Source organism: Miniopterus schreibersii (assembly GCF_964146895.1).
Source record: "Miniopterus schreibersii genome assembly, chromosome: 17".
Taxonomy (NCBI): Eukaryota; Metazoa; Chordata; class Mammalia; order Chiroptera; family Miniopteridae; genus Miniopterus; species Miniopterus schreibersii.
In genome coordinates this window covers 3,730,921-3,745,793 of record NC_138117.1, presented here as the reverse complement: position 1 = coordinate 3,745,793, position 14,873 = coordinate 3,730,921, and the positions used below count along the sequence as shown (strand labels likewise).

The window sequence follows — 14,873 nt, the reverse complement described above, 5'->3', positions numbered from 1 at the left end:
CTGCTTATTGTTAATTTTTTTTTCAATCCTCACCCAAGGCAACACTTAATACATGTCTGTTGAATTAATAATAATTCAAACAGGCTTGATTTCATAAAATAACCCACTTTTTAAAAAACATTTTTTTATTGATTTTAGAGAGAGAGACATATATCTGCGGGAGAGAAACATTGACCCGTTGCCTCCCGCATGCACCCTGACCAGGATTGAACTGGCAGCCTGGGTATGTTCCCTCACTGGGAATCGAACCTGTGACCTTCTAGTGCACAGGGTGATGCTCTAACCAACTGAGCCACACTGGCCACAGGTAAAACTTGGCTAATTTTTATAGCTATATTATTATTTATTTTTTCTGATTTCTCAGGGGTTTTTTTGTTGTTTTTTTTGTGTGTGTTTTTTGCCAAGATGAGAAATTATGTTTTCATTCTGGCTAATGGGTTATACAAGGCTATTTGCGTTCAAAGCACAGTTTTTCTGTACAGTTACAGGGAGGTGACTATGGTATCACTAATTCAGTCATCTTAGAGTGTCAGGAAATTAACTGTCTTTGTTCTCAATTTAAAGGCACTGGATATAAACGCAAAGAGCTTGAGAAGATCGCAGAGGGCCATACGATGGTGATTGGTGGGAAAGAGGTAGAAGTCATGGGTGTGATCTCCCCAGACGATTTCAGCAGCGGCAGATGTTTCCAGGATAGAGGAGGAAGTCCTGCTGTATCAAGTTCTCCTGCTGCCCAGAAGTGTTTTACTAACCCTTTAAAAAGTGTCTATAAACCAAATTCAAAGGAAAATAGGCAGAACAGTCTCCAAAATTGCAAACCTCGCCACGATCCATGTGCACCAAGTAAGAGCTAAAAAATAGTTTGAATATTCTGTCTTTCCTGTCAAAAGATTTTTGGTATGTGAATTTAAACTTTAAATTTTCTTTTAAAGTTTTTGGGTGCAAGTATGTATATAATTCTTCAGATGCACAATCTGATTTGTAAGAGAGAATGTTGATGTTGAGTAACAATATAGTTAGTGAATTACAAGAAACTAAAAAAATTCTGTGCATTGAGGGAAAATATGCAAATTGTAGATGTAAACACACATTCATATGTGTGTGGTTTGGGATAAAATCTGACATTTAGGAAGGAGGAAAATTAATAAATTCATGAATCAGGATTATTTTTTTTACACTTCCATTTTGAAGACTATGTTTTGATTACCTGCATTATCATATTAAAATGTTGAATAATGAGATGTCACATAAAGAATTCAAATTTTACTTGAGAATTTTGCTCAATTAGTTAATTTTCACATTAATGAATTTAACTTGAAAATCACATTAAAAAATGAAACCTAGTCTGTTTTTGATTAAAAAAATAAATTGATTATGTACTCAGTAAGTATTTCCTGATGCCTTTTTTGTACGGGCTCAGAGGTAAAGCTCGTCAGAGAGCTGCTCATTCGGTGAGGACACGGGAACATTTGAATTGTGGCACGGTGGGGAGGTTGGGGAATAGAGTGGGCTTGTTTCATAACAGGAGTAAAATGAAAGTGTACGAAGTGGCATAGTTAAGTCTTTTCCTTTCTTGCAAGTATCATGGAAACAGTTTTTGAAATAAAGGCGCCTTGGAGGTCGTGGAGATGAGCTACTTCACTTTGCATTGGAGGAGGTGAGGCAGACAGATGAGCTGGCGCACCTAAATTCAGACGTTATTGGCATAATTGGGGTAAACACCCCAGCTTAAAAACGTCCAGCTCTCTCTGAGCCTGTTGAGACTCAGTTGAAATATAGACAGTGGAAGCTTATGTTTCTGCTTTTTCCTTTATCCAGATACTGTGTCCCTCCTGCTCTTTTAACAAGCTTCCTCCCTCTCCTTTACCCTTCCTTCTCTGGACCGTGCTGTTGCGTGGCAGAGGGCGTGGGGAGTGGGAGAGAAAGGCACTTATTCGGAGACAGAGAAGTATATTCAAAAAGTCACTTGGATGAGTTTATTATGCCTTCAGATTTATCTAAAGTTGGGACCTGCTCTCTATTTATATTTGATTTTGTATTTTTTGGTGGCATTTTAATAAATCTTTTAAACCGTATTAGCATACCTCTAAAGAATTACTTAATTCTTCCATGGTTACTTCATGCTGCTTTGCAAAGATTCATTAGTTTGACACTCATGAGTGTAGTGATTAACTTGAAGCAGATAATGGTGGCGAAGCCAGTGGAAAGCCCTCAGATCCTCTGATTGATGGGAGTGGTGGTCATTGTCCCTGTGCGCAGCACTGGAACTAAAGAGAGCCTTCCAGAGTAAGAAGCCGCCGGCATTAGCAAGTGCGTCTTGGCAGGCTTCCAGCCTGTCTTTCTGTTGGGTAGAATAGTTCTCTTTGCTTTGACTGAACTATTAAGTGGTGTGGCCTAGTGGATTTCTTATTAGACAATGGTGGTTTCAGAGCACTTTGAGTAGATGAAGTTTAGAAAACTCTTTGTAATTCTTTGCATGAAGTCTTACATCAATAAGGCATGAGATTTTATTTTTAAAATTTTGTACCCTTGCTTAGGGTTAGTGTTAGTAAATTTGAAGGTTTTTGTTTGTTTTTTTGCCACAGACGATGGCAAACAGTTCAATCTGATGCATAATTAAAGCAAGGTAATGTAGTTGCCAATGAAGCGAAATTGCAGTTCATTTACAGTCACTGTTTTACCTTTTTCTTAAGATTCCCTTGTGATGCCACGACCCAACAAAGACCACCAGAGGATGTTCAATAAGAGTAGTTTCCCTGTTGTGGATGTGGTGATAGATCCTCACCTTGTATACCACCTTCGACCACATCAGAAAGAAGGAGTCATGTTTCTTTATGAATGTGTGATGGGAATGAGGTAGGAAAATACATAATTCATTGAGTCTAATCTGAGTTTTGATTTAGCCTGTAACATGATGGTTTTCTAGGAAGAGTCTGATACAGTGATTCTCAGGGGATCCATCATGCATTTAGTTGGAATGATGAGTGATACTTAATGTGTGCATTTATTTCAAAAGTAGTTCTTGATGGATACCATAGAACAGCCATCCTGCTAGGAGCTGGGTGTGCAGGAGCAGGACCATAGTCCTAGGAGCTGGGCACCAGGGCCTCACTCTTGTCTTGTTTATTGTCTAGTAATTTCGTAGACAATAAATATATAATGAATACAGTTATCAAAGATTCAAAGGAGAGATGTTGTAAATCAGATGAACGAAAAACTAGAAAAAGTATTTAGGGGGGTAGGATTTGTTTTAATTGCAAAATATCAGCTTCTGGTTCTTGACTAATGAGCGATGATAAAATATTTTCCTGTTGTGATTAAAGGAGTGTAATTATTTCTAACAGAGTGACTGGCAGATGTGGAGCTATTCTTGCTGATGAAATGGGTTTAGGGAAAACACTGCAGTGCATTTCACTCATCTGGACCCTGCAGTGTCAGGGTCCCTACGGAGGCAAGCCAGTAATAAAGAGGACACTTATTGTCACCCCTGGAAGTTTGGTGAATAACTGGAGGAAAGAATTTCAGAAATGGTTAGGAAGTGAGAGGATTAAAACATTTACTGTCGATCAGGTAAGAGACTTAAAAGTCTAGCCTCTGTCATTTTCTAAACCTCTAGTTTTCCAAATCAACACTGCAATTTTCACCCTCTAATGTGGCAGCTTTTCAGCGCATGTGACTCTCCACCTCCTTTGCGGAAAAATGGAGCCTTAGCATACAGTTTGGTTTTGAGTGAACTTGTTCTAATACTTGATTAGTGGCTGTGAGAAATATGCTATTTAATTTTCATTTCATACAGTTTCTGCCCATGATTTGTTAAATATTTCCTTTTTTCTTAGGACCACAAAATAGAAGAATTCATGAGATGTCCATTTTATTCTGTTCTGATTATCAGTTATGAACTCCGTTCCCTGGATCAGATTAAGACTATGAAATTTGATCTTCTGATCTGCGATGAAGGGCATCGCTTGAAGAACAGTGCCATTAAGACAACCACGGCCCTCATGAGCCTTGCTTGTGAGAGAGGAATAATTCTCACTGGTCAGTACTCACTTTTGGGTGGATGTGATGGACTTGTTGCCCATTGAACATGTAAGACCTGTAATATGATGCTTGGCACCCAAAGAACCTGTGGTGTTGGATGGGGTTCATACTAATACACCTGTGATAACTGAGCCTTGGTAAGATTGAATTTTCAAATCCTTGTGTAATTTTCTGCAACTCAGATTTTGGGTTTTTGAGGAATAAACAATGGTCCGGCAAAGAATGTCGGAGATGGGGTTGGACTGCCTGTGCTTGACTCCCAAGTCATATTTACAGCTGTGCAATGTTGGGCAAGTTACTTAACTTCTCCATGCCTCAGTTTCCTTATCTGTGAAATAGGGATAATAATACCGTCTACTTCACAGAGTTGTTGTGAGGGTAAACGAGTTGAACTACGTCGATGGTGTGTGAGACTGTGTCGGGCTGGGAGCTGAGGTTTTTGTGAATCTAGGAGGGTGGATTGGATGAATCCCTGGGGTTGTATGTGTGGTTTTCCCCAAAGATCTGAGTCTCTTCAGTAATGGTTCTGCTCAGAGCAGATCCAGCCTCCTATCTGTTCCCCAGAGCATTTCCACATCCATAGAGCTCAGCCAGGGGTGAAACGGGTTTGAGGTTCTGCTTTCTAGAGGGTGTGCCCCATGCCCTTTGGTACCTTGTCTACTACTTTGTCATGGTCTCCCTTCCTGTTTTTTTATTAATATAGCCAGTAAAGTTTTGTTTGGTGCTAACAAATACAAAATTTACCATGAAAAATATCCTGAGTTTAACTGAAAGAGCTAAGGCAGTTTGTTCAAAGTCATACAGTTATAATAAGAATTACTGCTTTGCCCTCAGCTATAGGGACTTGGCTTACATTTAGCTCTCTTAAGGAAGACAGTACAAATTTCTATGTAGACCTGTGATTGTAAAACACAAACCTGACCTCATCGCTTTCCTCTCCTTAGGTACTCCAGTTCAGAATGACCTGCAAGAATTTTTTGCATTAATTGATTTTGTAAATCCAGGAATATTAGGCTCTTTGTCATCGTATAGAAAAATATATGAAGAACCCATCATTATTTCGCGACAACCTTCTGCTTCTGAGGTATAATTTTTTTAAATAAATTTAGGTTCAAAAAGAACAGTATGAAAAAAATAAAAAGAGCAGTATGTTTGGGAAAACTATGTATAACTTGGGTAGTTTTAATCTAGGAGAAATTATATTAGTGTAGTGAATTTTTCCCCCCCTCACAGTCCTTCAACTCCTGTATTCCTTATTTTAGGAAATAACATCACTTTTTAAAATTTCATAAATAGGTACTTCATAAAGAATTATAATTGACAGTAAACATGTAAAAATGCTCACCCTTGCTGGCATTGAGAAGTGAACCAAAGTGGCCCTCGCCGGCGAGGCTCAGCTGGTTGGAGCGTCGGCCTGTGCACCAGAAGGTCATGGGTTCGATCCCCGGTCGGGGTGTGTATGGGAGGCAACCAGTTGATGTTTCTCTCACATCCGCGATTCTCTCTCCCCCACCCCTGCTCTCTCCCTCTGTCTCTCTCTAAAATCCATAAAAACATATCCTCGGGTGAGGGTTAAAAAAGGAAACCAAAATAACCATGAAGTAACTTTTGTACTTTCCTGTAGATGTTTTAGTTGGTTAGATTTTCATAGTAATAGCAAGTGTATATGAGTGTAGTGGCCTTTACTGGTCGGGATGTAAATTGGTACAAACAGGATAGTTTGGGGGGGGTGTATCAAAAGCCTTAGAATGGTGAATGCCTTGTTGCCTTGTACAGCTTTTAGGAATTTATTATAAAGAAATAATCATAGATATGCTTAAAGATTTAGTAGTAAGGGTAAAAATCAGAAACATACTAAAGGGAACAAACTAATTGGAAGTAAATGTTTCTGAGGTAAGAAAACAGAGTCTACATGTTGTGCATACTCAGTATTTCATTAAGTCCAAGATACTAACAGTTCTAAAACGATCACTATTATGTATATCAACAAGAGAAACATGCTATCAGTTATTACTGTAAGAAGTCACTAATTATAAAAAAGCGTTCTATTTAAGAGAATATGCAGTGTAAAAAAGTATGTCTCAGAATTAATAAGATATGGTAATTGGTCAACAGACATTTATGGAACATTTCCCTTGGAACAGAAACTGTAAACACAATGGTTTATGCAAGTATTTTATAGCATGGAGAATGTTTATGATGCATTGCTGAAAAATAAATCACATGTATTTATTTACCCAACATATATAGCAAACCCTAAAGTTGGCCAAATGCTAAATTTTCCTTTCCCAAACTTGTATTTCATTTATTCTGTTAAAAAAAAATTCGAATGGAAGTAACTAGTTGATCATCATAAAATATTTCATGTTCGTTTTAACGGCAAGTGTTTTTATCTTAGCACTACTTAGGTCTGCTACTTTTTCACAGGAAGAGAAGGAGCTGGGAGAGAGGAGAGCAGCTCAGCTCACTTGCCTCACAGGACTCTTTTTCCTTAGAAGAACCCAGGAAGTCATAAATAAATACCTTCCACCTAAAATTGAGAATGTGGTCTTTTGCCGACCGGGGGTGCTACAGATTAAGCTTTACCAAAAGCTGCTGAGTTCTCAGGCTGTCAGGTTCTGTCTGCAAGGGTCGTTGGAAAGTAGTCCTCATCTGATATGCATAGGCGCTCTTAAAAAACTGTGCAATCACCCCTGCCTTCTGTTCAACTCCATAAAGGTAAGTGTTGTGTGAGACTGTCAGGCTGGGAGCTGAGGTTTCTGTCATGTGCATCTAAGAGGGCAGAGTGCACTGATCCCTGGGGTCCTGTGTGTGGTTTCCCCCAAAGATCTGAGTCTCTTCAGTGTGGCTCTGCTCATGGGTTTGAGGTTCTACCTTCTCGAGGATGTGCCCCATGCCCTTTGGTACCTTGTCTACTAATTTGTCCTGGCCTCCCTTCCTGTTTTTTATTGATATAGCCAGTCAGTTTAGTGTCGGTCATTCTGTTGAACAGGAAAAAGAATGCAGCTCAACTTGGAATGAAAATGAAGAGAAGAGTTTATATGAAGGCTTGGCCAGTGTGTTCCCGGCTGCTTATGACCCTCTCGTGTTCGCTGAGGAGGAGTCAGGAAAACTGCAGGTGCTGGCAAAGCTCTTAGCTGCCATCCACGAACTTCGTCCTACTGAGAGGTAAGTGGTCAATGTGATCCCTGCTTGTTAGTGCTCGTGGAGTTTTGGCTTAGAGTATGACCTCACTCCCGCCCTCCTTTTCTCTTTTCTTTTCTTTTCTTTTCTTTTCTTTTCTTTTCTTTTCTTTTCTTTTCTTTTCTTTTCTTTTCTTTTCTTTTCTTTTCTTTTCTTTTCTTTTCTTTTCTTTTCTTTTCTTTTCTTTTCTTTTCTTTTCTTTTATATATCTTTATTGATTTCAGAGAGAGGAAAGGAGGGGGAGAGAGAGAGATAGAAACATCAATGATGACAGAGTCATTGATCAGCTGCCTAGCCTGCAACTCAGGCATGTGCCCTGACAGGGAATCAAACCCCGATCACCTAGGTCCTAGGTCCGTGGTCAACTGCTGAGCCACGCCCGGCCTGGCCCCGCCCCGCCCCTCCTTTCGAAAGAAGAAAACATTAGCAGTAAGTAGTTTTCTTTGGGGGCATGATCAGCTCCTAGTATTTGTTAAACTTGTCATTAGCAATGCGTCTGTAAGTTTTTATTTAAGAAAAAACAAAACATAAGTACATATATTTTAAAAACCCCTAGAGATGACTTTTGGCATATGACACCTAGCTTGTACCTTAATCTCTTTGAGGGCCTTTCCTTTACCATACCGTCAGTGTTGATTCTCCTCAGCCACCTCCGTACTCTGAACACCCTTCCTGGGTGATCGCTACTCCCCGTAGTTTTAACTGTCACCCATATAGTCCAAGTCTGTCTCCAGTCAACCCTCTCTCCTAGTTTCCACACCCTTCATTCTGTGTAGTGGACATCGAAATCTGTCGTGATGTCCTACTGGGTTTTAAGCTTCGCATGTCCTGAAGCAGCGTCATTCTTCTGCCATTGCGAGCCCGTCATTTTTCATCATTCCTCAGCTTGATGAGTGGGACATAATGCAGACAAAAAACCTTCTCATGCTAGACCCCCTTTCTCTTCTTGTCCTCGACATCATCAGTAACTAAGTTCTGTTGATTTTATTTCCTAATCTCAGGAATCCATTTCCTTCTGGTACCAAGATTTTTGTTTTGATTCTTATAATTACTGATTTGGGTTATGATAGTCTATTATAAACCGTTTATTTCTCTCTTACTTTCAACTCCATTACATATCAACAGTGCCCTAAATGAATTTCTAAAATAGAAATAAAATAGAAATGCGACACGTCAGTCCCTTTATAAAAACTGTTCAAAGACTCCCAGTCGTCTTCCAGAAATGTCTAAATGCTTTAGCACATTGGGCAAGATTCTTCATGACCTGGCTGGCAAATGCCTCTTTTTCCTTCAATTAAAATAACCTAATATTGCCTTTAAATTGCATATATCAAGTCTTTCTTTTTGATTGACAGGGTGGTGTTGGTATCCAACTACACGCAAACTTTGAATATTTTACAAGAAGTATGCAAGCGTCATGGATATGCTTACAAAAGACTTGATGGACAAACACCCGTCTCTCAGAGGCAGCACATTGTTGATGGCTTCAACAGTAAACACTCTTTGGATTTTATTTTTTTATTAAGTTCAAAAGCTGGTGGTGTGGGACTCAATCTTATTGGAGGATCTCACTTAATTCTCTATGACATTGATTGGAATCCAGCCACTGATATCCAGGTAGGACTATTTTTTATGCATTAAATAAGCCTTATAGAATGCCCACTGGGGATGTACCTGCTGGGGATACGGAGATGGTGATGTGTGAGAACTGATGTTGCATCAGGCACTCTGCTAAGTGCTTTCCATCTACTCAGCCTTCACAATAACTCTTGCCAGTGTGCATAGCCCCATTTTGCAGATGAAGATATGGAAGCTTGCTCTAGGTCACATAGCTTACAAGAGGCAGAGCCAGGATTCAAACCCAAACCTGTGTGTGTCTGGGCTCTAATTCACTGCACAGTTGGGACTTCAGGATGCTTATGACCACCAGGGGAAGACAGTCAAGTATTGCAGTTGCTGCGATCAGTGATTGTGCAGAGTACAGTAAAGATACAACATTAGCTTATGTAGGGAAATATTTCAGAAGAAGCCTTTGCTATTCTTCAGAGTACAGCCTATCCTTATGTGTTTTGAGATTTCTACTTATAGACTTGCACCTCCGTTGGGACCTGTGTTTTTATTACAGCGAAAAGAGACAGACTAAAATCAGTCAAGGTAAAGGGTACATAGGGCAGAGTCCAGAACTGGAGACCAGGCAAAGCTTCCAGTTTTCCTCCCCTGTGGAGTTGTATGGACAACACTTAATTCTCTGAGAATCGATGAGTGACACTATGGATGGAGTATTGTCAAACAGAATCTCCCTTGCATTTTGGTGTCCAGGGTTTCTGTTGGAGGTTAGTCCTGTGGACACGAAGCACTTGAGTGACTGACCTTAGTTACTCCGTCTCTAGTCCCACCAGTGGGCACACTGATGGGACAGGGCCCAAGGCCCTTACCTGAACCGCTTGTTCGCATAAACTGTCTGGTGTGGCACAAAGCCCCAGGTAAACAAAGACCCTCTTATCCGGCAGGATATTCCAAGGGCAGAGGTTATCTCCTAGGAGCTGGTTGGAAGGCCAGACTTTTCTTTGGAATGTGCAAGTTTTGAACATGAACCCTTTACTGCACAGTATCATTGATCCTGAAACCACATGAACTACCTAGAGCCTGAACTGGTTGCAGGCATCCTCGTGATTCTTTAGGGAGGAATCATGAGCTACTGGGACTGGGAATGAACCCTCCATGCTCATGCTACATGAGGCCCTTTGCATTCTTGCTGTCTAAACTCACGGTGCCATTCAGTGATGCAGGTGGGCGCTCTCACTTTGCTGCCATCCCGCCACTATTTTACGGTACCACAGTGGCCATCCATCTCTTCTTTTTCTCAGGAAGTGGGGAATGCTTTGACATAATGCTGGGCTTTGGTTTTTGAAGCTATGAGTAAAATCTAGAATTCCTAGTCTTAAATGTATTAATGCAAATTGCTTATGTGGAAAAGGCCATTTGTTTCAACTGTACTCTCAGAATTCTCATTTATTTCCCCAGGCAATGTCTAGAGTGTGGCGAGACGGTCAGAAACATCCGGTCCATATTTACAGACTCTTAACCACAGGTAATAACCCTTCGATGAGCCTAAAAATGTATTTCCTTTGAATAATTAAAACATTTTGTTGTTAATCTGTGCTTCAGTGTTAGTAATTGTTCTTTTGTTAACTAGTATGCTAACCATATTTTACCCTACAGAAATAACAGACGTAACCATCTGGAGTAGACCTAATGAGTGTTTTCTCCTCAGGTACGATAGAAGAAAAGATCTACCAAAGGCAGATCAGTAAGCAGGGCCTCTCTGGGGCCGTCGTAGATCTAACCAAGACATCGGAACACATCCAGTTTTCAGCAGAGGAACTTAAAGATTTGTTCACATTCCATGGAAGTTCGCCCTGTGTGACCCATGACCTGCTTGCCTGTGAATGTGCCGGAGACCAAGACCACACAGGTGGGCTGTATTTTAGTTCTGTGATGATGGTCGAGTTAATTTGTCTCTTCAGCAGTCGAAAATATGTAAATACAGAATAACTAAAATATTTACCATTTGTATACGTTACTTTTTCCCCCTTCAGGTCACAGGCAGCTATTTGAGAAAATATGAATCAGAGCCTCATTCTCAGTTTTGCTGCTTATTTCTGAACCAGCTGTGGAAAATTTAGCTTAGAGAAATCTTTCAAATCCGGGTATAATGGCTTCAGCGTTAGAAAAATGTTTTCCTGCTTATTTCTGTTTCACTGAAAACATACACTTGATAGGATGGTCTTGCTCTTTGTTTATTTTCTGTAGCCCTTAATCATAACGGGCGCCCTTTCCGAGGCGGTTAGCGCTTCCCATACTCGGTGAACTGCGAGTGCTGGTGAAGTGAAGCTAAAAACATCAGTCCCCTGTAACTAACGCCATTCGTGCAGGCACTGGATCACCACTGGGACTTGAGCAAGCGATGCTCAGGAGTTTACGAGGGCAGCGGCATCCTAGCTCCCAAACCAGATGAAGACACTGCAGGGAATGGAAATGAAAGGCCGTTACCTGGGTTCCTTCCACCCTGGGCTCTGCCATCCCCTTAAGCATTAGGGGTCCCTTCTGGGACCCCTGCATCTGCCTGCCAGCGGGTGGGAGGAAAAAAGAGGTAGAAAACCGTGTGGTGGAGAAGATTTTTATAGGCCAGGCCTGGAATGGCCTAGATCACTCCTGTCCATGTTCCACAGGCTAGACCCTGGCTGCGTTGAACTGCAGTGGAAGCTGGGAGCTGTGGCTCCCTGCCCTAGGAAAGAAACTACCTTTACCTCTGTTTATAAGGTAGTAAGTAGTCCATAGTCCCTTATCTTCAATTTTGAAATCTAGAAAATTCGAAAGACTAAAACCTGTTTTCTCTTTATAAATTTGCAACAAACTCATTTGGTGGCAAAAACCTTACCAAAATTGATGTGAATTTATCAATAGCCTTTAACCCATTTCACAGGACTATTCATAAGACTTGCTGCAGAATATTAACGGGCTTGATCATGGGGTGCTGTCCCAGATTACTCCAATTATATTCTGAATTTGGAAATACCTCTGGTCCCAAAGGTTTTAGATAGGGGAATGCACACCTGTAACTTCTCTCTTTGGATGATGATTTGTTTACTGTCCGTGTCTCCCAGTAGACCCTCAGGCCCTCGAAATCAGAGAAGGATATGTAATAAATTGCATAAACTCGTTATGTCATAAAATAAAAAGTACTGTATGTAGCTGAATTTTATCTGGTTTAGGATTTTCTCCTTTTACTCGTTGCAGGTGATTCATTGAAAAAACTCCCTGTCTCTAGAAATTGCCAGCTCGGTCCACACAAGTCTGACCTCCTGAAACCTCTCTCCATGTCGCAGCTAAAGCAATGGAAACATTTTTCTGGAGACCATTTAGATCTCAAAGATCCTTTTCTCCAGAGAATAAGAGAAAATGTGTCATTCTTTTTTCAGAATATAACCAACCAAACTGCTGCTCTGTAACAAAAGATTACTTCATGGCATTTCCTTGCCCCCCTTAAAAAATAACAGTAACTAACTGGAACTTTTGAAAATGAATAGACTTTTACATTACAATAATCAGTTTGTTGCAAAGTGCATCATGGTTTTGATACACAGTCAACTGTTTAATTTTTTGTAGATATTCTTAAATGTTGAAACAGTAAAGACATCTATCTTCATGCAATTGTTTATTTTTAATTCCATAATTAATGCACTTTTATCAGGTGCCCGCTAAGGAATTTTCGTAGGGAATATTTTAAAAGGTAATGGTTACAAGGGAAGCAGATCCTTAATGTTAATTGGACGAATATAAAATCAGCCTCGCCGCAGGGGCCAGTCAGAGCTCTGGCTTCCGAGTCAGTGATCTGAATTGAGGGTTCTGTCTACGGCCATACCACCCTGAACGCGCCCAGTCTCATCTGAATTGAAGGTTCTAGCCAGAGCTCTCCCATTGATTTGGCTTCTGATTGTACAGAAGTCACTTAATTTTTGCACTTTCTGGTAATAATAATAATAATGAATCAATTGCTGATCGCTTACTATGTGCCAGTCATTTGCTGAATGCTTTATATTTATGATGTCATGTATTCCTCTTGACACTCCTGAGATTTTATTGTCCCCATTTTACAGGGATAAAACTTAGGCCTAGAAAAGTTAACTACTTCCCAAGAGCACAGTGCTGGTTAGTGGTAGAAGCTGGGTCTGATTCTGTCCGATGTGGTTTTAGAATTCACTTGCGTGTGCCAGCCCTAAACCTGTGAGCAGGCCCGCCCATGTGAACCTGGAGTGATGGTTCGATTCCTGGTCAGGGCACCTGCGCAGGTTATGGCCTCGGTCCCCAGTAGGGGGCGTGCAGGAGGCAGCCGATCAGTGACTGTCTCCCATCATTGATGATTCTGTCTCTCTCTCTCTCTCCCCCTTCCTCTCTCTGAAATCAATAAAAACATATAAAGAAATAAATTTAAAAAACAACAAAGAAAACCCTGTAAGCTAGAAGAAAATTTAAGGAGCATCTTGTAGTCATTCCGAGTGGTAGACTGTGGACCTCTACCTCTTACCCAGAGCCACTTGTTCTCAAATTAAGATACATTTGCCAGAAAAATAATCTTAAAAAAAGCAAGAATTATGGGGCTCAGGAAAGCAAATGAAAGAAGGAATAAGAGAAGGAGGCAGACTAGGTCCATTTCTAGAAGAAAAGGTTACGCACAGTGTATTTTCTAAAACTAATTGTCACTGAGAATACCTGCGAAAGAGATTTGTTATTTCATCTAAGGATTAGGTGGGCAAGAAATATCTATAGATGATGAGTTGGAAACAAAGGGGAAAAGATCATTTTGTGAGCATGACCTGCTGGTGGCAGCAACAGATCACAGTTGTCTCGTCGGATCGGGCATTCCGGGCACGTTTAAAGCAAAGAGCTTTCTGTTTTCCTGAGAGTTGAGACTGCAGGCTGCTGTGGTGAGAGCTGTAGAAATGGGCAAGTCATTCTAGCTGTCCATAGGGCTGACAGGATTTTTTTCAAGAGCATTTTATATCGCCAGAGTTTTATACTCACTTCCCCATGGGGTTGTGGGGGTAGAAGGGGGTAGGCGTTAAATTATAAATTAAAAAGTGAGCAACCTTTGAAAAACCGATGGAATGAATAGACTGTTGAAAGCAGTCACCCCTTAGTTGTAAGGTAAAGACGGGTTTAATAAACTGAGTTTTGCACAGAATGAAAAATTTATTTTACTGAGAATGTTTTGAGAAACCTTCAGGAATGATTTGTTTCTTACGTGGTTCTGTTGATGATGGACAAGAGGATGTCAGGGTAAGGGAGAGACCAAGAAGCGGGGGAGCAGCCCCTGGCGCAAAGTGACAGTGAATTCCACTGGCCTAAATGCGAATCACTTGCTTGTAGGCTTATTTATACCAACGGCAACCCAGGAGATGCGTGAACAGCTGGATCTGCTTTGTGTTCAGTATGTTTTCTTTTAATCTTACCCATAGATCATGAGTATTACATCTTCCCAGGAAACTTCTGGGTATAAAGACCCAATTTAAGAACAGTGGTGAGCCCAGCTGGTGTGTCTCAGTGGTTGAGCCTCGACCTATGATCCAGGAGGTCAGGGATTGATTCCCGATCAGGGCACACACCCAGGGTTGCGGGCTCGATCCCCAGTGGGGGGTGTGCAGGAGGCAGCCGATCAATTACTCTCATCATTGATGTTTCTTTTTCTCTCTCCCTTTCCCTTCCTCTCTCTGAAATCAATAAACATATTTTTGAAAAAAACAACAACAGTGTTGAGAGATCGTGTCTGACATAAATCCCAGGGATTCCACTGACCACCAGCCCAGCAGCAGCGCCCTGGCTGAGAGGCCCTGGGACTGGATCTGCTCTGCCTCTCCCGGAGGCTGGTGTTAAAAGGATTTATTTCCAGCCTGTTCCTGAAACGTGCCGTCCGTCCGTCCTCGTGGCCCTCCCTCTGGCCTTCTGAGCCGTCTCACCTGGAGGCCTCAGAGCTCTGCTGCGTCTCAGGCGCTGCGGGCAGCCACCCCGGCAAAGAATGGTTTTGCTCCTTCATCTCGAGGTAGAATTGTGACTCGGGTATAACCTCCAGAGAGACCGTACACTCGTCT

At 41.2% G+C, this 14,873-nt stretch overlaps 1 protein-coding gene across 3 annotated transcripts in view; it reads left to right on the top strand.

Annotated features, from left to right (window-relative positions):
* The window catches only part of RAD54B (RAD54 homolog B), a 39,589-nt gene extending 25,070 nt beyond the window's left edge, over positions 1 to 14,519 (top strand). The window contains exons 5-15 of one of the 3 annotated variants that reach the window (XM_081117354.1): positions 565 to 843; positions 2,694 to 2,856; positions 3,345 to 3,570; positions 3,837 to 4,038; positions 4,986 to 5,125; positions 6,469 to 6,759; positions 7,034 to 7,209; positions 8,580 to 8,841; positions 10,249 to 10,315; positions 10,499 to 10,699; positions 12,025 to 14,519. In XM_081117354.1, the coding sequence (XP_080973480.1) occupies positions 565 to 843; positions 2,694 to 2,856; positions 3,345 to 3,570; positions 3,837 to 4,038; positions 4,986 to 5,125; positions 6,469 to 6,759; positions 7,034 to 7,209; positions 8,580 to 8,841; positions 10,249 to 10,315; positions 10,499 to 10,699; positions 12,025 to 12,236 (2,219 nt within the window). In that variant the 3' untranslated portion in view covers positions 12,237 to 14,519. The remainder of the gene's footprint in view (positions 1 to 564; positions 844 to 2,693; positions 2,857 to 3,344; positions 3,571 to 3,836; positions 4,039 to 4,985; positions 5,126 to 6,468; positions 6,760 to 7,033; positions 7,210 to 8,579; positions 8,842 to 10,248; positions 10,316 to 10,498; positions 10,700 to 12,024) is intronic. The other 2 variants (XM_081117355.1, XM_081117356.1) reach the window with 2 other exon arrangements.
* The last annotated feature ends 354 nt before the right edge of the window (positions 14,520 to 14,873 follow it).